The 24,302-nt window shown below is 43.1% G+C and overlaps 2 protein-coding genes across 3 annotated transcripts; both read left to right on the forward strand.

The window, feature by feature from the left end:
- Positions 1-1,099: 1,099 nt before the first annotated feature.
- chaf1b (chromatin assembly factor 1, subunit B) lies at positions 1,100-9,886 on the forward strand. Its single transcript, XM_085765354.1, has 14 exons — positions 1,100-1,208; positions 1,602-1,729; positions 2,131-2,263; positions 2,396-2,516; positions 3,162-3,265; positions 3,456-3,552; positions 4,341-4,425; positions 4,628-4,721; positions 4,825-4,894; positions 4,977-5,068; positions 5,171-5,330; positions 5,897-6,478; positions 7,541-7,617; positions 9,290-9,886. Exons 2-14 carry the CDS (start codon positions 1,604-1,606, stop codon positions 9,388-9,390), a joined length of 1,842 nt encoding a protein of 613 aa, XP_085621480.1. The 5' UTR covers positions 1,100-1,208; positions 1,602-1,603; the 3' UTR covers positions 9,391-9,886.
- Positions 9,887-14,137: 4,251 nt separating this feature from the next.
- On the forward strand, positions 14,138-24,042 carry LOC146965111 (uncharacterized). 2 transcript variants are annotated; one of them, XM_085764395.1, is made up of 7 exons: positions 14,138-15,837; positions 16,459-16,532; positions 16,746-16,974; positions 19,588-21,587; positions 21,721-21,942; positions 22,615-22,755; positions 23,041-24,042. In XM_085764395.1, exons 1-6 carry the CDS (start codon positions 15,465-15,467, stop codon positions 22,717-22,719), a joined length of 3,003 nt encoding a protein of 1,000 aa, XP_085620521.1. In that variant the 5' UTR covers positions 14,138-15,464; the 3' UTR covers positions 22,720-22,755; positions 23,041-24,042. The 2 variants fall into 2 exon arrangements, with proteins under 2 accessions (XP_085620521.1, XP_085620522.1); XM_085764396.1 differs by having other exon boundaries at positions 14,241-15,837; positions 22,615-22,759.
- The last annotated feature ends 260 nt before the right edge of the window (positions 24,043-24,302 follow it).

The following is a 24,302-nucleotide window of genomic DNA, read 5'->3' on the forward strand; positions in this document are numbered from 1 at the left end:
TATGTTTTTTTTATTAAATCCTCTTGTGTATATATTCTTTGTCAGACATTTGTATTCAGTGTCTTTGCAATTTAAAATACATAAGGCATTGAGTGGTAGATGATGGAAAACTGAATCTGCATGGTGACAGGTCGAGCCATGAGTTTATAGCTCCATTTGTCCCATTGTAGCAAGTGTTGTGTTTGAAACACTAGGGGGCAGTTATGTCACTAGTCCACACCATAGACTGTAAGGTCCACACTAGCCAGATGCTTCCCTTTGAGTCTTTCTTTTTATCAAGACTTCACTTGAGAATAATATTTACATCCATTGCACCAACGAGTCCTGACTGTGAACATGAAGTTATGCTCAAATGTGGATGTCCATGTATATGGGTATTGCCTGTCTGACAGTTGTTACATGTTAGGATATGTTAATTAATCTCTGCTGTACCTTTAAAGTGTGTGAACTATGGTTCAAAGAAAGAAACGGGGAAATTCCACTAAGTGGGATAGGAAAATAGATAAACAGAGCTACATAGACCAAAAGCACACCAACTTTTGTTTACTATTTTTGTGGAACATATCAAAAAGGTTTTGTTTTTTTCACATCCATACCATATGAGACAAGGACTGTGTTTAATATCAGTCTGTAGGCTACAAAGAAATATCCAACTGTACTATCAAATTTCAATGAGTACAGATAATTATAAAATTGGTGGTGATCGGTCACCACCAATTTTACTATTGTCTGGATGTGCTTTTCCTCCACAAGTAAATATCACATAAATGTGATAAGTGGGTTTCAAGCAATTTATTTATTACTCGCTTAGTACTTAATTTTACTAGGATGTATTATCACATCCAGAGGAGCAGACAGACCACGTTCACTATTGTACATGAGGTTTCCTTTTTTCCTTTTCCCAAAAATGTCGATGTTAGACAAGTTCAAAATATTTAAACGTGTCCTAGGTGTAGTGTGCAGTGTCTTCTGAGGAGCCAGTATGTTAATTTAACCCGTATTTTGGACATATAACCTCACTCAGATAGATAACAGTGAATGATTTTGGAGGGAGGCGAACCATAGACATATGAGGCGAACATCCTACGTAACAGATAGGCTCCTCCACTTCCGGATTATCGTCCAATCACTGCAGCCCTGGAAGCCGGAAGTTTTGAACGAATAGTACGCGGGAATTTACTGAAGTCGTCGGCTGGACAACAGAGGAGGTAAGAACTACAGACTTACTTAGAGATAAATTAAGGCTAAACAATAAACAGACATACGTTGTGTGTATCCGTAACTAATAAACGCTTCACAAAACACTGACTTATGTGAACGCGTATGTTTGTCCGTAATGCTGTCACGATTTATCCAACAAACCCGCTAAGTTTGTCGCTAACCGTGTTAGCTTCTTGTAGCATTAGTTTCCAGTGACTGTTTGTAATAGTAGCTCTTCAACTCAGTGTATTATCACACGCTGTTCGTAATTCAGCAATTTTGCACTTGCCAATTTTGAGAAATAACCCATATATATGTTTACAGAGTTGCTGTCGTTGTGTGTAATACTGCGCGACGTAACCAAACTGACTTGTGTTTTCCCTCCTGAATCGTCCATAAAGAAATGAAGGTGGTAACGTGTGAGATTGCATGGCACAACAAGGAGCCAGTCTACAGCCTGGACTTCCAGCACAGCCCCGATGGACGCATTCATCGCCTGGCCACGGCCGGAGTGGACACCACAGTCAGAGTGAGTGGAGGGAGACGAATGAAAACACCTGGTTACAGATGTTATGAATAATCTGTCTCTGAAAAAAAAACACACACACACGCATTAGGCCAAGAATCACTGTTACAAGTCTGTACATGCATTCAACTTCAGTTCTTGCTGGTCCAGTCTATTGTTCTTGCAAGTGTGTTTAACCAAACAAGTGGGCTTCACATCAACATCAAAGTGGCATAATCCTATACACAGGATGCTCAAAATGGCACATGTTTTAATAATAATAATTTCAGATTTTGTGTCATTGTGTTTTATTTAACTTGTAAGTCATACAAGATATGTCCCTCTAAAGTACAGTAAGGGGTTTGATAGAAATTAGTTTGTGATCAAAGAGACTAATCACTTCTGTTTCCCTGATGTCGATGCAGCTGTGGCGCGTAGACATGGGTGCAGATGGGAAAGCAGCTGTGGAGTTCCTGTCTAATCTGGCCAGACACACCAAGGCTGTCAATGTGGTGCGCTTCAGCCCCAATGGAGAGCTGCTTGCCTCAGGAGGAGATGGTATGTCTCACTTATTACACAGATGTCAAGTTAAAAAAAAGTGTATATTTTAGAACCTAAAAGGTATTGGTGATGTTATTCTCTAAAACAGTCAGTACCTTTCAGTTATCGTATGGTTTTTATTTCACACAGATGCAGCAATTCTGCTGTGGAAGCTCAATGACTGTAAGGAACCAGAGCAGGCACCTGTGTTTCAGGAGGATGAAGATGCTCAGCTCAACAAGGAGAGCTGGTCTGTGGTCAAGACACTGAGGTATTCAGCTTTGACCCATCACATTCGAGTATTATAATTTTCTACCCAGTTTTCTTTTATTCTAAAAGCACTCTATTCACCTTATTCGTTTTGATGTGACCACATTGATGGCACTGCATGGGGTTCGATTTTCACTTTTGGACTTGCAAGAGAACCACAACTTTGCTATGAAAGATAGTGTCTACACTTAGTTTAGTTTTTTATTTGCGTACATATACACTACACAGCACTTTGGTCCACTGGGTTTTTAAAGTGCTTTATAAATAAAGTTGGTATGGTATATACACAGCATAAATCAGGTAAATGAATAAACAGATTTGGATGGAGAGGCCAAGACACCAAAGGCTTGAACTTATTATTTGATAACTATGTTGATTATACTACTTTCTATAAATAATAAATGAGCACGGAAATCAATATTTTCTGTGTCTTGCAGCGTTTTTACAGCTTCGTGTGGTTTGCACAACAGTAAATATCATGATTGACAAACCATTTTATTATTTTTCCACCATAATTTTATGCTCAGTTACTAACATCAGAATGCATAACTTGAGATATTGATTTTAAGTAGAACCATTGTATAATCACATTATTCAACCATCTCAGATAAAGCAAAGCAAAGGCATTGTATGTTTTCTCTTTTAGGGGACACTTAGAAGATGTGTATGACATCTCCTGGACACGGGATGGAAACTTCATGGTGTCTGGGTCTGTCGACAACACTGCTATTATGTGGGACATCAACAAAGGTTTGCCTGTAGTTATATATAGCCATTGGTGCAAACTACACCGTGTGTGTGGCGAAGATTTGCTTAATCTGTTATCTTAGCTTCTTCAGTGATGCATGATGCATATTGCACTTGTACATGTCAGAATCAGGATATGTCATGTATTTGCTTTGTAGTTATAATGTTGGTTGCCTTTGTTTTTGTGTTTTAGGACAGAAGCTGTGCATGTTGAATGACCATAAGAGCTATGTGCAGGGGGTGACCTGGGATCCTCTGGGCCAGTATATTGCCACTCTCAGCTGTGACAGGTACAACAACACACCCCCTACTGTGTTGGACTGTTCTTGGCCCATCATTCATTAAAACCCCAGTATGTAACTTATTTGGCTTTTTATTAGCAAAAATCAAATATTGATTTTGATTTTATAAATACGTCTTTCACTGAAGTCGAATCACACCCACATACAAATGGAAGCTTTCTCGTACCTTAGAATGAGTTGTTACAAATATACAAGGGGGGGCGCACCGTAACTTGGCTGCCATGTTGCATCGCCATTTTTTACGTTTAACCACGGAAACTCACCGGAGCTGTCGGCTCGGGGGGAAAGTTTTCCAGGTAGCGCCTGTTAAAACTTTCACCACTGTGTAGTGTGAGGAAGGACGGAGGCATTGGTGTTGCATTCAGGTGCAGTCAGGCACCTGAATGACGCCGTCGGCAAACCAACCGGATTTCATTTTACTCGACGAGAGAAAGACGGTAAAACGTGGGTCTGGTAAACGATACGACATCACCATGACAACACATTGTCACGCCTGTATTGTTTTGCCTCGTGCTGGCGGACCACTTGTTAACAAAGACGCTTGTTTATCCTGTACATGCAGCGTCTGTCGTCTGTCCGAGGTCTGCCCGATTTCACGTGAATGCAACATCAAGAATACGTTCCGATATGCAACCGCACCGCTAGATGGGGGTAATTCCTACATACTGGGGCTTTAAATGAATGAAGCTGATGTTGCTTTGCCATTTACCAGCCAGTCACTGACAGTGGAGTTTCAGCTGCTCGCTTCTCAAGATGTTTTTTTTTTCTCCCTTCAGGGTGATGCGCGTGTACAGCACTCACACCAAGAAGAAAGCTTTCTGTATCAGTAAAATGAGCTCTGGGCCACAGGCAGAGGGAGAGGTTAGTACTCAAATAAGGCACAGGCAGATGCAACTAATTTCTTTAATGCAACAGCTTTATTCATAGCAGTGTTTTTTGTTTTTTTTTGTTAGACTTAATCAGGTTTCTCTGCAGTGAAATAAGAAATTCTTAGTCTGTAAAGCCATTTAACACACATGTTATACACACACTCTCACCCCCACACTTCTCTTCATTTTTTCAGGCCAAGCAGTTTAGAATTTTCCATGATGACAGTATGAGGTCATTTTTCCGACGTCTTTCATTCACACCAGACGGGTCTTTCCTGCTCGCCCCAGGTATTTGAACAGCATTCTGAAAATGCAGCCTTTACTTGGCATTTACCTTGTGAAACCCAGTGTTGTAATATCCATCTTCTGTTGTCATCTTTCTCAACCTTAGCTGGATGTGTGGAGATTGGAGAAAACGTCATAAATACCACCTACATCTTTTCCAGGAAGAGCCTCAAGAGGTAACTTTTCAGTGCTATTCTGAGTCAGTGTTGTGGCTGCATTTGTGCTGGTAATTAATGTACGAACATTTGTGTCCTTTAGGCCCATTGCCCACTTGCCATGTCCAAGTAAAGCTACATTGGCTGTGCGCTGCTGCCCTGTCTACTTTGAACTGAGAACCAAGAAAGGAGAAGGTACGTCTAACTGGTTTAACAGAGAGTTCTTGTTGATTATCTCTTCTCTTTGCCTTCTTCTCCTGTGCAGTTTCTTCATTCTGCTCTGTATCTGCTCCACAGATGGTTCTGTCGAGACTCTTCCTAACTTATTCCAGTTGCCGTATCGTATGGTGTTTGCCGTGGCATCGGAAGACTCCATCTTCTTGTATGACACGCAGCAGACCCTTCCTTTCGGCCTGGTGTCAAACATTCACTACCACACGCTCAGTGATCTTACATGGTAAGACAAGACTTTCTTCTGTTGGCTTCGTTTGTGGTTGTGGTCTTGCACCTTTTTAAAACAGTCGTAATTGGCTGAAAGTAGATGAGGTGTGTGTTCTGAATCTGCACTCAATTGCCGCTTCGTCTCACTTCTCAGTCTCATTTTGCTCACTGTGAGGAGGGGGAATGGTAATATTGTTTTGTTTTGCCCTGACATGCAGATCCAAGAGTGTTTTTTTTATTTTCTGCAACAACTTGTACATTTTAATCAGACCCCTCCAGGCTTGTCATCACTCTACTGTTGCTATTTTTCCATAGATGTGGCTGGGTAGTTACTAAACTCTGATTGGTTGGCATTTTCTTCAACTGAAACCATGGGAACAACACCACATCTATTTGAGTCACTGAACACAATTTGAGTCAAGGGGGAGGTGGAGAGTTCAGGCCGATTTGTAATAAAATACATCTTACTTGTTTTCATTAATTTCTGGAAAGTTTCTTACGCCTAAAGATGAAGGTTTACAGAAATGTCAGAGGGGTGTGTGTCACAGTTCCACTGACGTGTTTCCATAACATCCTGTTTAGGTCTCGCGATGGTTCCTTCCTGGCGGTGTCCTCCACAGACGGCTACTGTTCCTTCCTGTCCTTCTCTCCCGGAGAGCTGGGCACTCCGCTGAAAGAGCCCCCCACATTGGAGCTCTTTGTCCCGAACAGTGGTGTTGAGAGAAAGGGCAAGAAGTCGTCGGCGGGCAAGACGTCGCCCCCCGTGTCCCAGCAGCAGAGCTTGGCCCCAGCTGTCGCATCCCAAACCGGCCTCGGCAAAGACGCCCCCTCTGTCACTCCCCCGGAGGATAAGAAGAGCACCCCCAGCGCCAAGTCTAAACCTCAGCCCCGTAGGATCACCCTCAACACCCTGGAGGGTTGGGGGAAGCCCACTACCCCAAAGACCAGCGCTCCTTCAACACCTCAGACCCCAACATCTGGAAACACAAGTGCTCCGTCAACTCCCCAAGCACGCGTTACCCCCCTCACCCCAACAAGCTCCTCGAAGACCAAGCAACAGACAACCCCCCTCACTCCCACAAACCCTAAAGTCCTCAACAGTGCAAATACTCCTGGATCCACCACTCCTAAGAGTACAACTAACCCCAAAGGGCCCACCCCAAGGTAAATATAACAGGGGCTGTCATGTTTGGCTCATGGCGAGTGTAAAGCAAACAAGGAATTTATCTCTTATACCACTGGAACTTCCTGTCAGCACAGTTTGATTATGTAAATGCACAACTGTCCAAACACATGAAGGTAACCCTAAATTATCACATCACATCTATTTAATCTACAGCGTCTTTAGGAGCTGATGCGAAATACTCATTTTCCCAAAGCTCGTACACTGTCGTTGAAGTTCCTTGATACATGGTGGAGCTACAATGTGTAACACTTTAAACATTAATAAAAGAAATTGGAAAAGGAGTTCATATACCGGAGCCAGCACAGAGATGATATGGGATGTTTCAATTAGTAATATTGCAGCAGAATCAATGCAATTTCCTTTGCAGTGAGATTATCCCCAACTTTATAATAAGAGATTTGGATGTTCTATTAAGATGTCCTGCAGGTGGAACATCCAGGTGGCATCTCATACAGGAGTGTATATGGTAATTTATGGAAATACCTGATCTATTCAAATGAGTTTTGACCAGAGTGAGGAAGTAACTACAGCAGCCACCACCCAAATGATAATGATATACTCTACAGATGCAGACGACTAGCAAGAGCATATTTTAAAACGTCCTAAGATGGTGTGTTTTTTTTAAATGGTCTTCAAAAACACTCCTCTAAAAAAGAGCAGCAGAAACATAAGTAGCTTGTGATGTTTTTGTTGGTTTGGTGGTGTGGTGTGCTCAGTTACTGGCAGTTGGAACAAAGCCCTGTCTGGCCTGAGGGATTCGTTGGACCCCCCACTGCCTGTAAAATAATAATCTCTCAGCCAGACTGTTGGTAGAACAATGGCAGGTCAGCACATGCATTTGTCTTCTATCTGAACGGTGCAATGTTCTCCATGTGACTTACTTTTACTAGGAAGCAGCGACTGAATCAGAACAAAACAAACGGATGAATGCAGCGGAACAGTGATTAACAGTGGAGGAGCTCATTTTAGTTTCAAGAGTTTGTTTTTGCGAGTTTTCTTTTGTTCTCCTCACCATTCGTTATTTTTCTGTTTCTTTTCAGGAGGGTATCTTTGACTCCTGTTGGATCCCGGCCTCCAGCTGTTGGTTCACTCTTCAGCACTGAGAAGGCCAAACATGGTTAGTGAGGGCAGCTTCTTTGCTGTCCTTTTTTATGCTGTAACTAACACAATAGAGGTTTGAGGATTTGAAAGCATATGCGATACAGATGGGGTAAACTCCCCCATCCTCGTCGACTGTTTGCTTTCTATTACGATCAGGGATGCATCAAACCAACATTATCTCCTGCAGTTGATTAGGATGCATAAACACAGAGTATCACTCAGACACCAGTGTACTCTTTTTCCAAATTTAAAAACCTGTTTATCTCACATTTATCTGTTGTTGGGCCAAGGGGTTGCTGTGGAGCTGCAAAATGAGTCAGTGGCCCACAAGGACTGAGTGTAACCGATAGCAGGAAAACATAAAAGGCTTTACGATATTAGAGGGAAAAAAGGAAAACAATTCATTGTGGATCAATCACAACATGTTCTGATCCATCATCTGGATGTAATCAGCCCAGCACTGATGCTGTAGATCAGATCTGTGCATCCCTACAAGTGATCAGTGTGAATTTGCAGGATTTGTATTGCTGTGCTTTCACATAAAAATATGTAATTTCAATAGTTAAAGGGATAGTTCAACCTTTTAGAAAATTGGCCCATTGCCATAATCCCTATATTCTTAGGAGTAGGTTTGTGAACTTTAATTGTTGGTGCGAGCTGTTTTTAGAACGGCAGAGCTGCTCAGAGCTACGCTATGGAGACTGATGGGATTTCTTGGTTTCCCTCATCAAACTCATCAAATACACAATCCAACAACTCCAAAATGCTCTCGTGGACAAGTTGTGACCTGTACATTCACCATGCTATGAGATAATAACGTTACGGGACAGAGTTGTTTTCGAGGCAAATGCAGAGACTACTTGCCGAAAAACTGCTCCCGACGGGAACGGGCATCAGCGTTTTTTCATGAAATTACCGTGAAAACAACTCTGTCTGGTAACGTTACGTTTTTATCTCATAGCGTGGTGAATGTGCAGGTTACAACTTGTCCACCAGAGCGTTTTGGAGTTGTTGGATTGTGTATTTGATGAGTTTGATGATGAGGGAAACCAAGAAATCGCATTAGCCACCGTAGTGTAGCTCTGAGCAGCTCGCAGCTCTGCTTCGCAGTTCTAAAAATAGCTTACACCGACAATTAAAGGTAATGAATCTACTCCTAAGACTATAGGGATTTTGGCAATGGGCCAATTTGCTAAAATGTTGAACTGTCCCTTTAAAGACTCCTCATTGAAACATTACCTTTTTAATTTTGGCTCTTATTTCTGTGGGGTATGCCATCTTTTTGGGGGGATGGTATTATAAACTCTTACTCAGCAGAATAATGAGATCTGGGAACACTGCCATAATGCTACAATGCAGTGCTGTGGAGCAATATACACAAGACAAAAATAAATGTTTGCCTTTGTTTTCTCTTTCCAACACATTTGGCCTACAAGTTGGTTGGTTTGAGGCCTGTATAATCATGTGACTGCTCATGTGATTTGCCCATTAGGTATGTGAAGAATGACCAAAGCTATAAATAAGACTCAACAGAAGTGATTAAGTTGAATTAACCTGTACATTTGAATGAAACAAAAACAATTTAGAGTAACGCCGTGCCTTGTCTTAACTGTTGTAATCAAATAACCGGTCAGTCCTGGTCATGTGTAAAACTCCTGTCTCTGAGCTCTTCACTTGTGTTTCTCCAGAACGACCTTCTCCTCCCACTGATCCAGTGTGCCAGCCCCCAGAGTCCAAACGACCCAAGACCAGCGATCACCCCGAGAAGACCAGCGTCACTCAGGCTTAGCGTCTACTCAGATCAACATGGTGCTAAATCGGAAAATATTCAAACAGAGTTGAACGAAGCTTCAGGACGAAACCACAGAGGCTCCCCGTGGATTTAATCCCATAGTGCAATAGCACTGTGTTGGGCTCTGATACGTCTGTACTTGATCTAACTAGATGAAGCTTGAACCTCATGAAATGTTCTCTGTTATAAAACAAACTGCATCACAGTAAGTGCCCTTGAGGTACTTCTTCTTTTAGTCATGTGTGTTTTATATCATACAGTATACAAAATGAGTTAACTGTACTATAATTTGATTTGTTTGACATTTAGATGTTTGAGTGCTGTTGTAAAAAGGAAAAAGTGTCTCACGTCTTATCAAGAACGTGTTATTGTAAAACTACAAACCTGAAGAAGAAAAAAATGTAAAATTCAGTACTTTGTGTTTAGTTGAACTGCTACATGTAAAACATTTATTTTCTTACTGTCTAATAAAGGACGATTCATATACAGTACAGTACATGTTAAAGTGGTTTGTGTTGAATGGCTGTGGGATGATTCATGTTCTCTTAATAACAAGCAGCTGACGGTTACATAAAACATTCATTTGAGGAAAATGACCATTCACAGGCTGATTTAAACTCACTGCATGCTTACAGTTATTGTGAGGACCAGGCTCGAATGGCTTTAATTCTCTGTTAATGTGATTTTTATTGTACACAGCCATTTGTCAGTTCAGGGCTGTAGCCAAGATTTTAAAAAACCTGAGCATGTTTTGGGAATTTTTTTGTTTTGCATAAAAAACAAAGAGATCTTGATTATTTTCTCATTTGTTTTGATATATATTTATACACCAACCATTACATTCTATTTTCTATAGATTTCACTTAATTGTATGAACATCTTCCGACAGCAATCACTTACATAGAGTGTTTGATCCGAAACACGGGTCTGTCAGTCACTCTGCTCTGCTGTAAGCCGAGGAGAAAACTTTCCTTGTATCCTACAACCTTTATCCAATGAGGAGAGAGAACGGCATAAAGGGGCGGTCCTCTCTGTGTGTGCAGCCAAGGGATGCACGTGAATGTGGTGACGTAGGGACGAGGACCACTAGATCCATGACGAGGGCGAGGACTGCTAACGCCATCGGCTGACAAAAAGTTAGCCAAAACGACCGGATCGCTTACTTCTGCTTTAATTTGAACGTCTCTAAACTTTTGAATGCACATGTCTAACTGTTTAATATTTCAGTATTTATAACATAACATGCTGTTCTTTAACAATGTGATTCACTGCAAAAATCCCAACAAGTCTCTGATCCATGAATCCACGACTAGATGTTGTGGTTTAATGACAGTTTTTATTGAAACAGTCCTCTTCATCACGCTGTTCCCATTTTGACATCATGGGACCAAGATGACACCTATATAACAATCCATCAACAGTACCTGGACATGTCGAGGCTCCAAACAGGATGTTCACACAGGGAAGTTCCATCTGAGCTCAGAGTGTCATCAGCAGGTTGCAACACAGACACAGAGACTGGAAGAGTCACGGAAAGACAGAGCAGTGGACGTCCTCTGGCCTCATGACAACTAATTGAGACATTGACAGTTTTTGTTGTGGTATACCCACCACTGTTGTTAGCTTTTGTTTCAATTTATTGTTTGAGATGAAGAAGTTACCATTCCATACTTCTACGTAAATGCCCTATTTTCCATTATATAATCTCACTGTAGCATGAACTTTTTACATTTTCCATAAATTTCACCCCAAAGTCTAATATCCCTAACTTTTTGTTGTAGTGTAAATGTTCTCCAAGTTACACATTTCATGTAAATGTTTGATGCACAGAGTGTAATGTAAGTTCATTTTGACTTCTGTGTCATGCCAGTCTGACCCCTACCGCATGGGTTTACAAGACATAATCGCAAGACATAATCGCAATATAGAATGTGTTATCTTCCGGTTTCACTGATGTCAACATAAATATACACATAAGACACAAGATAAATTTACGGTATGATTAATATTCTTACAGGAAGACAATAAAAGAAAAAACTTTATTAACTGTACAATACATACCTAAAATAATGAGCTTGTCTTCTCATCTCCATGCTTACTTCAGGCAACGATTTAGTCCAAATCTTTCATATGAAAATAGTCAGCTTAATGTTTGCGCATCTTTCATATGCGATGATCGATATCTGCTTTTAATTGACCAAACAAAACAATTCCGTGGAAATGTTTGAGAATAATAAGTAAAAGCACAAGGACAGACTTAATCATTGGAAGCCTACATGGGTATAATGTTCAGAACAGCTCTGTGGGGTTTTGTATTGTGAAAGTCCTGGCAGTAAAGGTTTCCAAACTAGAATAGATGGAGTCCATTGTTGTCCCTGTGGCTCAGAGCATGATCCAACCCAAAGGATCTAAATTAGCTCAGACCAGTTGCTCCGACATCACTGGTCATGAGGTCATTTGAAAGACTGGTGATGGGGGAACTGTTGGAGCAGGTTAGGGATGCTCTGGGATGGGAGTAAAAGACACCACAGTTACACGAGTATAAACACTCAGAGGGGCCTGGTACACATCCTTAGCTCTTATTCTTACATTTAACACAACAGAGCCACATATTTATCCATTTTATCTAATCTTCACGTAGGCTACATTTCGTGCACTGGATTGTAGATCTCAGAGGGTGAGAGTAAACGGTTGTTTGTTAGACGATGCTCCTCCTCCTCCTCCTTCACTGGCTCCCCTCAAGGCTGTCTTCTGTCCCCTTTGCTCTACATTCTTTACATAAACGACTGTTGAAGCCGGCGTGGAGATAGAGGGCACATCCTGAAATTTGCTGATGACACAGTTACTGTGAGCCTGCTCCATCATGTGCATGGACCAGATGTGGTTGAGTTTGTCGAATGGTATGATGAGGCCGTCCTCCAACTGAATACCAGGAATACCAAGGGCATGGTGGTTGTTGCCTTTAGGATGAAAGCATCACACCCACACTCCCAGACCATCCTAAACAGAATTGCAAATCGAATTTGTTGATCAGTGTAAATTGCTACAGTCTTCAACAATGATCAGAAATTTCATGTGAATTCTATGTTGTTCTGTGAAACAGGACAGACATATGTAGCTACTTCCTCAGGTACTTAAAATGTTTCTAATGTGGACAGAAAAAATTAGGAAGTCTGTTATTGAATCTGTCCTATAATGTTCTTTATGATGCCAGGTATGGTAAACTGAACATGACAGATAAAAACAACAACCCATGAGCCAGATTGTGAAGGTGGCTGCTAAGGTGTCTCTCTGACCTCCCCTTGCAGCCATCTTTAATCAACAGCCTCTCCACGAGGCAATAATTCATCTTCACCTTCATCTTTATCACCATCTTCACTCTGATTTTGAAGCCTTTCCCTTAAAGTTCTACTGTTTGGGAGTAATAGAACAAAATGACTCCTTCATCCCATGTGCAATAACACTGCTAAGTTTTACACAAGTTAATTATCACTTTATATCGCGTTGGGTTTTTAGTGTCTGATGTTGTTATTGTGTTTTGTTTTGTTATAGTGTTTTGAGATTTTATTATGTTGTTGCCTTCTTGTGTTGTTTCTTATCTGTTTGGGGGGTTTTGTTTTGTTTTGTCTGACTGCCACTTTAGGTTTCCCATTTAGGATAATAAAATGAAATTGAAATCTAAATATGGTAGTTGTATTTTCCTTGTCCACAACTGTTCAGCAAAAGGCATCAACAAAAGCTAATTCAGAACTGGGAGCACTAATGTTTTATCGACCGATAAATCTAAGGGAAGAACATGATGAAGAGCAAAATACAGACATCCTGGTCCTGTATTAGATCAACCCGAAATCGGCTTCTTAGCCTACTAAATGCACAGATCACCACACAATTATTTTAACTAAAACCTTGTGATTTCTAATGTCATATCCAGTCTCAAATGCATGGAAAAAGCAAAGAATTGAAATACTGTGTTTCTTTTGTTTGGGTTAGGGGTAGCCTATAGTCTCCCTATCATTATAATCTACTGTAGGTTGCTGTGTGTCACCTGTAATACTTACAGGTGACTGAAATGCACAAAGGTTGGTTTCTTAGCAAACTTGATATTGTTTATGTGATATATGATATCATATGATATGATACAAACACAGTGAATTGGTGTAGTTAAGTAACATCACAGTCAACATTAGGTTACTGTGATGTAAAGTCAGACTGTACACCTCCTTATCACCTGTATTTGTAAAAAGAAAAAAAAAGAGAAAAAAAAGAATGATTCTCTGAATAAAACTGAAGTTTTCAAATGTCTTTATTGTTATTTCTGCTTATTGTTTTCCTCACATTGTATCACATAGGCTATATTGTGGAAATTGCTACATCTTTTATTTTATTTCAAATGCAGCAATAATTTTGGATGGTGGGTGATATATTAATTTAATAGAGTTGTTACAGTAGGCTAGTTTGTGAGAAACTGAGACAAAGCCATTAACACTGCCAGAAAAGCTGTGGTTGACATTGAGACAACAGACACAACCAACATTATTTAAAATTACTTGATTCTAATTTGATGTGGCTAAATAATCATCTCATGTCCTAAAGACTGGACAAAAAAAAATGGGACAATCTCTGCTCCTCACACTGCGTCCACAATGTAAATGTGGATATACAGTCCACTGGGTGTATCATGTTTAACTTAGCTGAGCAAGTGAAGCAAACACTAGTACACTGGCATCGTGAGCGAGCAACCTACCTTGACAACGAGGGGAACGAAAACTAAATGAGTGACAGCTCCGTCGGCCAATCACGTTTCGCTTTGCCAAAGCTCTTTAAAGCTTCTGCTAATGGCTTTTGTGTGAAGGCGGGGAGGAGCTGGCTCGGTTAGGCTGCCGATTAGCAACAAACAGAAGGTTACGAGTTTGAAAAATCGGATTGTTTGAGCACCAGAGCGGCTTTACGGTAACGGGAGCGGTATGAACGGTGTCGGGTTTCTGACCGGAGCTTGTTGGCTCGCTTTTGAGAGGTCCCCGCGGTGATTTACAACATTTCGGGAGGAGGAGGGAGAGAGAGAGAGAGAGAAGGGGGGGCACAGACCGCGGAGACAACCTCGCTTTTTTAGGTCGTTGGAAGTGGCGATGCTGAGCTGATAGCTGCGTCATCATGTTGCTTCCGACTCGAGTTGGCGAAAAGAAATCTCAAGTTAGCGCCGGAGGTGAGGCTGCCCGCCGTCATCCAGCCCCGGAGGCCACTCCCGACCTCTGAAGTGGATGGAAGACGGGCTTACTGGTGAGAGGTCGGCGGCGAAGCCTTGTGTTTGCGTGGTGGCCGCGAAGCCGGGTGACTTTACATCACTTGGTTCGGCGGTTGTTGGCGCGTTTACTCTCCTGGTTGAATTTTATTATCCACACTTGGATGGACAGTTACGTTAAGTTAAAACATTTCCGTTGACGTTGACGTTGCGTAACGTTCGAAACCACTATTTTTGTACGGAAATATGACCGAACGTATCCCGAGACGAAAGTGCAACTGTGGGCAACAATTTCTTTTTCTTTCTACGGATGTTAGTCACTTGTGTTTTGGTAGTGAGAAGTGATGCCCGCATTGACAGCTAGGGTACAAAGCAGCAGGACTCCCCCTCCCCAGAGAAAAGCTGCTGACCCTCGTCTGATAACAGTGACTTAAGTTGAGGGGAAAAATCTTCCGTAAAGCCGTAATGAGAGACGTTACGGTTGATTTTAGCTAACTGACATAAACGAGGGGAGGGCTAACTTACAGAGCCGGGGCTATTAGCAGGAGAAGGGAGGGGAGGAGGGGGGGGACTGCGGGGTTGTTTGTCGGGGCTCATTGTTTGGTCTGGGGGTCTGTTGTTTGCTGTCACCGCATCCACGTGGACTTTGTCTCGGGACTGGGGGTAAAGTTTGGGCCGCAGCTCCCCAACGCGACGCACAGGGGAGGTGGGGAGACCCGGCCGAGGCGACAGAGGGAGTATTTTAAACTCCCCACAGGAGAAGAGGAGGCTGGATAAAGTTGCAAATCTTACATCAGGATATATATATTAAAAAAAAAAAAAAACGGTTAAAATGGCCGGCGATTGCACCCACACCAACGCCCCCTACGCGAACTCCTCCGCGGCGTTTTGTCCGTCCAAACCCTGGTCGGATGGAGACAGGGACAGGGACAGAGACAGACGAGGGGACATGGAGGAGTCAGTCGGGGATTCACAACGTGGGCGACGACGTGCACTGCCTGCGCGCTGGTCGCCCAACTTTGAGATGATAGACGGGCTGCTGTACCGCAAGAAGCTGGAGAAGGGCTTCATCAACTACCGGGAGGTTCTGGACGAGGACCGGAGACATGAGGCCGTGTCCACCTTTCACCTGCGGAGACACGGGCAGCGCCACCTGTCCCTGGAGGAGACCTACAAATGCGTGGCTGAAAACTACTGGTGGGAGGGTATGATGAGCATCACTGACTTCTTCTTTTACTGTTTGTCTTCTCCATATCTAAGCAGAGTTTACTCATTTCTTGTTGTCAGGAAGGCAGCATAGGCATATTGAAGCTGCCACACACTCACAGGGCTCCAGACCGCACCTAAATGGGGTATAATTTGACACAGTGCATGTCAATTTTTCATCTACTTAGTCATGTGCAACCAGTAAATTTGCTGTTAACACTGGTGAAACATGGAAGAGGCGACTCAAAGACTCTGTACAGGTGGCAGGCCAATGTGTGTGAGAATCATGAATGAAAAGGAAATGTGAATATTTGTTTTGCAAGTCAATTTATGGTGTGCGCCCCTAAATTTTCTGCTTGTGCTCCTAAAATTTTAAGTTAGGGGCCACTGTGCTCCTAACCTTAAAAAAAGTTACTCTGGAGCCCTGACTCAGACATGAATGAGGGTTGTTCATTATAGCCCTGGCTTTTGTTGTTTGTGAGATAATACATCTCATGCAAAGACTTTCATCAGGATCAAAAGCCAGTTCTACAAGTGTTGATCCCATAAGATTATTGTACTTTGAAGTTGTACCATACTCTTGTCTTTTTGCCTCATATTCATAACCGTTGTCTTCACAGGGATGTACTTCCAGATCAGAGATTTTGTCCTGGGCTGTCCAGAGTGTCAGAGTCAGCACGCCAAGAAAACAGAGGTAAGAGTAGGTACAAAAATCACAGATGCTGATTTGACTAGTAACAGCACAATTTTTTATTTTCTTTTACTCCATCTCTCCTTTTTATGCATCCCACACATTTTAAATTCACGCCTACTCTGATTCAGTCTCACTTAATCTTGCTCTCGCACTTGTCTTCTACAAGTGCTTTGTCACATCCAGTAATGATGAACTCCTGTCTGCTTCTGTCAGAAACTGTGTGGCAGGAGATGTGTCACCAAGACGATGGCATCACACAGCGCTGACATACTCGGCAAGCTCAGGAGTCAGCGGGAGGCGGGCTTGTTCTGTGACATCACCCTGCGGACAAATGGCCGATCCTACTCGGCCCACAGAGCGGTTCTGGCGGCCGTCAGCGATCACTTCCAGGAAATTTTCACAGAGATGGACCTGAACGCCAAAGCTGACATAGATCTTACCGGTAAGAGCAGTTACCTGGAGGCTAAAAACATCACTTAGTTGTCCTCAGTTTAGCGGGCTCAACCTGGATCTCAAGGCCTTAGTAAGCACCGTGCCCTCTCCAGATGAGTCAGTCCAGCGCCACTGTCAACAAAATGATGCTTTTGGGCATTAAAATGTTCCAGTCAACATTTCCAAAGTCAATTCCAGAAAAGGTTTTTCTTTTTTCAAAGTTACACCCAATACCAAACTGAGAGAAGGTTAATGAGTCCTTGTTGAATGGTTGAACAGTTTTAAAGCTCCCTCCCTCATACCTACACTCAGTCACTCTGAAATTTCATCTGATTTTTTTTTTCTTCTGTAAATGAAATGCTTAAATATAAATCAGAGAACAAAGAAACCAGGAGTCCCTCAGGTAAAATAAGGAAAATTATATACTGTTCATATACTGATGTTCTGACCTCCAGTTATAATTATTTTAGCTTTGATAATGACGAATCATGTTCTGTCAGACAACTTGGTGTAGTAGACGCCCTATACTACATCAGTGCCCATGATTCTCTGGCATTATTGCTGTGGAAAGGAATCCAGTCAGATATGTTTATTCAAGCAGTTAAGAATCCAATTTAATCAGAACTGAGACAATTTAACAGTGAACTCAATTTAGGATGTAGATAGCTTCATTTTCTAAACTACAGTTCTCTCCACCAGCGTCAGACTATGTGAGAGTTTTATGCTCAGTAATGAGATGTCTCTCACACACTTTGGAAGTGATAGTTAACTTCACCGCTGAATATGTTATGTGCAGAAGCTGGTGTCTTTATCTTTTATCATGATCTTTGATATTTTATAACTTGGTTATTAACCAAAGTCTTGGATTGACGATTGAAACGGGAGAGTTTCACATGTATGTATTGGTGCGTTCATAACAACTCGGAGGTCGAGATTCCCAACTTGGAAATTTCCGACTTCCAACATCATTGCATTCACGCTGCAGGAACTCGGGAGAAAAAAAACATGGATACCTGAAGAAAGTTTGGCATATTGTGGCTCATAGCTGAATACGAAAAATAAATGCAGCAGTAAATGATGTTTATTTTGGAGGAGAGGAGACGCCGCAGATGAGTGCACATATAATGTTACAGCCTTGATAACAGTTAAACGTTATTTCCGTCACAAACGAGGACCGCAATTTCACACCATACAACAATCACAGCTTAATATAAACGTATTTCATATAGGCTACTGCAATAATACACAAAAATATGCATTAAAACCTCAACAAATAAATAAAAATGTCTAAATTCTAACTGTTTAAGACAAGGGCTGCCATGTTTTGATGTTGTCGTGACGTCAAGTTGGAAAGTCGGGGCTCTGATATGATACCCGAGTTCCCGACCTGTAATTTCCGAGTTCGACGCCGTTCAATTCATTTTTTACAACTCGGAGCTCGTTTTTTTCCGACTTCCGAGTTGTCTTGAACGCAGCATATGTTTCAACTGTTATTGACTCAACATTATTTACAGGAAAAAGTGATAGAACTTACATTTTTGTGTCTACAGACAAGTGCAACACTATGAACACTTTACTGCAGAGACTATCAGTTAATACACACCATTATCACTACATATTAACAATGTTGCATATCTCCCTGACTTTCACCTTCAAGTGTTACCATTCAGAGCTGCTAGAAACACATTTGCCCTCGGACAGTACATTGTAAACTGGTCCTTATTTTTGATATATGTTATGTTAAGTAAATGAACCCAATTCAAGCTTTATAATATTTTTCTCCCCAGTAAAATGTCAATTAAAATGCAAAATGCCCATCTTAACCTCTCAGAGAGCCCAGGTAACATCACATTTGTATTAATCTGACCTGTAGTGGAAAATGCAGATTATATAAATCCTGCAGATTTCTGGTGTTGTCACTCAAAAGATGAAACAATTAATTCTAATAATGTTTTATGTTAATCACCTAACCAAGTAATTGACTAATTGGAGCATCTCAAATGATACATTGAGTTATTGTCAATAATGTCTCAGTAGTGCTCTGTGAATAACACACTAAGACTAAAACAAACAAAGCCTCCATTATTTTCCTTCTGCTGGGGCTTTTCCTTTGGTCTAAGTTTACACATTTATATATTAAACAGTAACTGGCCTGAATGCAAAAATCCAGTCAATACAGTCGCATGGCGTTAACTTAATGAGTTCATGTTCAATTTGTTATCCTTCAAACAATGATTGGTTGGAAACTGAGAGCTTCCGAGGATACAGGGCAAAGGAGGCTGCGTTTGATAGCCAAGACCTTTAGGAACAGGTTCGAGTCGTTACGTATTTGGTCGAGAAATCTGTAGTTGGAGGTTTTGTCATCCTGAATCGGGACACTGGCCTAGTCTGTTTGCTCATTTACTTATGCCTTTGATGTAGGAGCAGAAGTGTCCCTGATTAAAGCAGTTGTTATATTGTCTCTTAGTCTCCCCCGTCATGTTTACACTTTGCTGCCACTCTTGCTGCTTCTCTCTGATCCTCTTTGCACCAAGTCGCTTTCATCTCTCTCATCTCACTCACTGATTGACCGGGGGTTCAGCATATCTAATTCAGCCTCCGTCCCCCCCCCCCCACCCCTCAGGTTTCAGTGAGGACAGCCTTCTGTCGCTGCTCGATTTCTCCTACTCCTCCACCCTGTGTGTCCGCCAGGAGGACCTGCCCGAGGTCAGTGCCATGGCCCGTCACCTGGGCATGTGGCCCGCGGTGGAAGCCTGCTCCACCCTCATGAAGGAGCAGGAACAGCAACATCATCTCGGCAAAGGCTTCACCTCAGCCTGTGCTCGTGCGTGCCATGGACGTAATCACCAGCAGAGGGAAGGCAAAAGGAAAAAAGCTCTGGGAGCAGAGGCCAACATGAACGACAGCTTCAGTCTGACGCTGGATGCCTCAGATGAGTCTTTCGAGAGGAGTCCCAGGCGCAATTTGCGGAGAATGGCAAAATCTGAAGGTCACAACGGCCTCCCTCTGAGTCCCTCGCACAGGATGAAGCTCATGGACTTCAAATCTCCCTCTTCCAAGAAAGCTGCTATACCTCGACACGCCATAGCCACCCTTCAGTCGCAGAACTACACACCCATACCTCCGCCGAACACCCGTCTTCTCCGCTCCACTCCCGGGGCTGCCAAGGAGGTTCAGAGATTGCTACCCAAACCAGAGACCCCGCGAAGAAACAGGAAGTCTCACACCATCAGTCGGCTCTCACGCACGTCCAGGTCGAGGCCCAGCGCCCAGTGCAGCCCGGTGAGGGTGAAGCAGGAAGTAGAGGAAGTCGGAGAAGACGAAGAGGATTACGCGAGAGCTCAGGAGAAGTACAAGTTGATGAACGTTCTCGGGCTACAGAGGACGGCGCTCCTCCCCAGACCAGAAGATCTGATCGGCTGGAGACAGAAGAAACGACTGAGGAAGCTGAAGGCCAACAACTACTCGCTGACGAAGCGGCGGAAACCCCGCTCCGTCTCCCCGGTTCTGCCGTACGGAGACATGACACTGTCGCTCCCCCTCTGTAACCCCGTTAACACTCGTCTCCTCAGCAAGTCGGTGAAAGCCAAGCCCGTGGGCCCAGTGAGCGCGGGGCAGATCGCCGCAAAGAAGCCAAAGTCCCACCTGCGACACATCCCCCCGAGCGACAGGAGCATGCGGAGTAAAGGTGTGCTACCAGACATGTTCCAGCCCGCGTCCAGGCCTTCGTACGGGGGGAGAGAGCTCAGACGGTCGGTGAGGAACGGCGACGGCGTCCACCTTCCTGTCCAGCAGCCTCTCAGACGGAGCGCCAACAAACCTCCCGTTAGAAACACAGTCAGGATCAAGTCAGAACCGACTGAATGCTCCATCTCAGGTCTCTCCTTTTCATCAAGCAGCTGCCGAGGCCGGCCGTCTCAGAGATCCCCACCCACGCTGAAGACGCAGGCCAGGAATCAGGTCACGTTGGAGACGGTCAGAACGCTGCGTTACAACAGCAGCCGACCAGCAGCAAAGACCAAACTTAAACGTGGCTCCGCGGCAGAGGTGGAGAAGGCTAAATATAAGGCCAGGGAGGACGGGAAGAGCCAGGGACTGAGGGGAGTCATGGACACCAGACTGAGAGTGAAGGACAGTGAAGCCAGCGGGTTTCAGTTATCAGAGCACGGACCCCCACCCGCTATCTACAACCACCCCCTGTACAAGGTCATCAAAGAGGAGCCAGCGGACCCAGTGCCTGTCGGACAGTTCCCCGATCCTCCCTCCCCAGACCTGGGCAAACGCCAGAGCAAGCCCCCCATCAAACTACTGGATTCAGGCTTTCTGTTCAGCTTCTGCCGGCCGGCAGGGGGGCCCATAGCAGGCCTGAAGAAAGAGGAGGAGAGCGTGGATATCTGCTTAACGCGCTCCGTGTCACAAATAAGGGAGAAATTTGGAGCCGAAGAGCCCCCCCAAAGGGCGCTGAGGGCCAGAGGGCCCCCTGCCCTGCCTGTGGTGAAGAGGGAGAGGGAGGAGAGGAGAGTGAGCCATAACAGGGATCTGAGACCCAGGGGAGCCTCCCGAAACAACACTCATCATCTGGCCAAATCTGCTGGGTCCAAGAATAAACGGACTACGCCAAAGGTAGATAACAGTTCGGGTTGTGATTATGATGATGAATGAGGACTTTTGTGTTGCAGCATTATTTGTATCTACAAACTTTTGACTCGACTCTTCCATAATCTTCTTCTCTCTTTCCCCACTGTCTTCTCTCCAGCAACAAGGTAAACTCCTGGCTCTGAGCGGCAGGAACTGTGTCATGATGGACGCCGTACGACGGGCGCGGCTAAAACAGCTCAGAGGGCCTCGTAGTCAAGCCCCGAAAGCGCCAAAGGCGTCGGCCCATGCCTGTCTGCAGTGCTCGGCCTCCTACAAAGACTGTGATGCTTTAATCATGCATCGCCTCAGGCACATCGAGGGAAAGCACTGGCCCTGCCCGGTAAGCATCCACCGCCCTAAATAACCCGAAATAACTCTCTAATTTGTCGAAACAGTGGATTAACAACCACGACATGAAACTCCAAATTTATTAATCCCACTGAACATTATTCCAACCAGTTTGAATGAAATATCAAAGTGTTTTTTTTACCAAGAAGAAAGACCTGTCATAGTTCTGGTCCAGTTTGTAACACAAACAGACCACAAGCTGTATAGACAAACCTATATGGATTAACTGGTAGTTGATAGTTTTAGTGACTGTCATTAGGCTTCATTAATGCCACGTCGACCTATTTGAGTAAATCATATTCCTGTGACTGTTGACAGGTCATTAGTTCATTAATCTGCTTTTGTGTCAAAAAGCTCACAAAGAAATCACTGATAATACGCAGCAGACTCTAACTGGACCTTATACGTCATAAATAAATAGTGATCAACAGGCAAACTGCTCAAAATAAGCATAGATAAATTCTGATATTAGGTGGACATGGTTACCGTAGTGACTGTAGCTGCTATGTTTCTGTCATATTTTTTTATTGGAAACCTGAATCTTAACACTCCTGGTTACAACTTGTGATCCAAACGCCATGTATCGTCAGTGTAGATCAAAGCATCCGTCCCTCATCATCACCACGCTGCTAACCCTCCGTCTCACCCACCCCGCTCTCTGCAGCTCTGCAGTAAGACGTTCTTTCGACTAAGGAATGTACGGAACCACATCCGCACCCACGACCCCAAGTTGTACAAATGCCGGAGCTGCATTATCGCTGGTTCCTGAAGCATCTGGAGGGTCCGCTCGGCCAGAAAACCAGGGGTAGGTGAAGGTGACGCCTTTTTTACAAGCCTTAGATACACTCCACTGAATAGCTGATGTGTTTTGTGTTTAGTCTGCACGTCTCATCCTTGGAGGTGTTGTCTAAAGTTGTAAAAGGAGGAGATAAGCACATTTATCTTTCACTCCATAACCCTCTCACTGAAAGAACTGTCAATACATTAGAACGCAATGTGATCACATGTGTTCAATAACAGCATTGATTTTTTTTTTTCCTTTACTTTCAGGCTCCCTGTCTCTTCCTAAACACATATTTTTCTTTTTCAGGATGAAGGCTGTCAGCACGTTGACACCAGCGAACAGAACTGAAACCAGAGGCACATGATCGATCAGCAGCTTGTACATAATGCATCTGTCACACACAAGCACAACGGTCTGTGGAAAGGCATAATTACTCTGATTCTAATCATTGCCGTTGTCAGTGATTTGCTAATGTTATTTAAATAACCAAACCAAGGTTGCTGTTCCTGTTTGCGTTTCCATAGCTACAGAGGGTTAAACTTGAACATTACACTCAGGGGGTCGGGGAATGTGATGCCACGGTATAAAGTGATATAACATCACGGTTGTGTATAAAATTAAAATGTAAAGTGATTGTTATAACTATTACCGCTACCTATTGTTATCATTATTTTTCTATGTATAGACGAATTTCGAGTGCACTTATATTATAGCTTATGTTGTAAACCTAAGAAGTGGTGATTAAAATTGAAGGTTTGGAGTCCTCGGCAGGAATACTTGAAGTGTTGCAAACGTTGGAGGGAATACTTGAAGTTGGAGGCGATCACAGGAGCGAGACTGTCTTTTGGGCTGTTTCCAGTGGGTCTTTTGTCCTTTGGTGTGCTAACTTTTAAACCATTTGACTAGTCTCTCCCTCCTTTCGTATTAATCTGCTAGTTTCACTTAGTCCACGAGTCGAGGTTTTGGACTCTGGGCTGGTCTGGTGACGTCACTGCATGTGTATTCGCAGGCCATATGTCGTCCACTGTCTTTTCTAAGGCTGCCAACTTTAAAAAGGGAAATGTGTCTCGTTTTTAATGTGAATTTCTGAATAGTAAACAACACAACTGCGTCATTGATGATGTTTTATTGATTCTTTCTTCCACTTAAATCCATGACGCTCTTGTTCTACTCAACCCCCACCCCCTTCCTACTGAGTAAATGCAATGTGTGCACATAAAGAGGTGTTTCTTTCACAAATGATTTTAGAAATAATTGAGTTGTCTCTCGCTGTCTGTTAAAAGACTGAATAAATTTTTGCCTTTTAAATCCAGTTTTTCTTTCTTTTATTCACATGTGTTACCTGTGACAAATGCCTTGCTAGCTTTATTTTCATGATACACATCTATACACAATTTATATAAAGTAAGGACCTAAAGAGTATGGCATCCTGTCTGTGTTAAGGATTTGTATTGGTGATAATACATAACCTTGAAGATGTACACTAGTGATTATTTTGCAGCAGTTTGTGTGACAGGTCTAGTGTTTGAAAAGCTAGGATAGTTAATTAACTGAATATGTATTGATCA

Source organism: Trachurus japonicus, chromosome 21, assembly GCF_045865225.1.
Source record: "Trachurus japonicus isolate A0001 chromosome 21, Traja_1.0".
In the NCBI taxonomy this organism is placed as follows: Eukaryota; Metazoa; Chordata; class Actinopteri; order Carangiformes; family Carangidae; genus Trachurus; species Trachurus japonicus.

Coding starts and splice junctions, on each gene's coding strand:
- LOC146965111 (XM_085764395.1), top strand. CDS start 15,465: ATGGCCGGCGATTGCACCCACACCAACGCCCCCTACGCGAACTCCTCC. Junction 15,838..16,458: donor TGAAAACTACTGGTGGGAGG/GTATGATGAGCA, acceptor TTGTCTTCACAG/GGATGTACTTCCAGATCAGA. Junction 16,975..19,587: donor AGCTGACATAGATCTTACCG/GTAAGAGCAGTT, acceptor CCCACCCCTCAG/GTTTCAGTGAGGACAGCCTT.
- chaf1b (XM_085765354.1), top strand. CDS start 1,604: ATGAAGGTGGTAACGTGTGAGATTGCATGGCACAACAAGGAGCCAGTC. Junction 2,264..2,395: donor GCTTGCCTCAGGAGGAGATG/GTATGTCTCACT, acceptor TATTTCACACAG/ATGCAGCAATTCTGCTGTGG. Junction 4,426..4,627: donor GGCCACAGGCAGAGGGAGAG/GTTAGTACTCAA, acceptor TCATTTTTTCAG/GCCAAGCAGTTTAGAATTTT.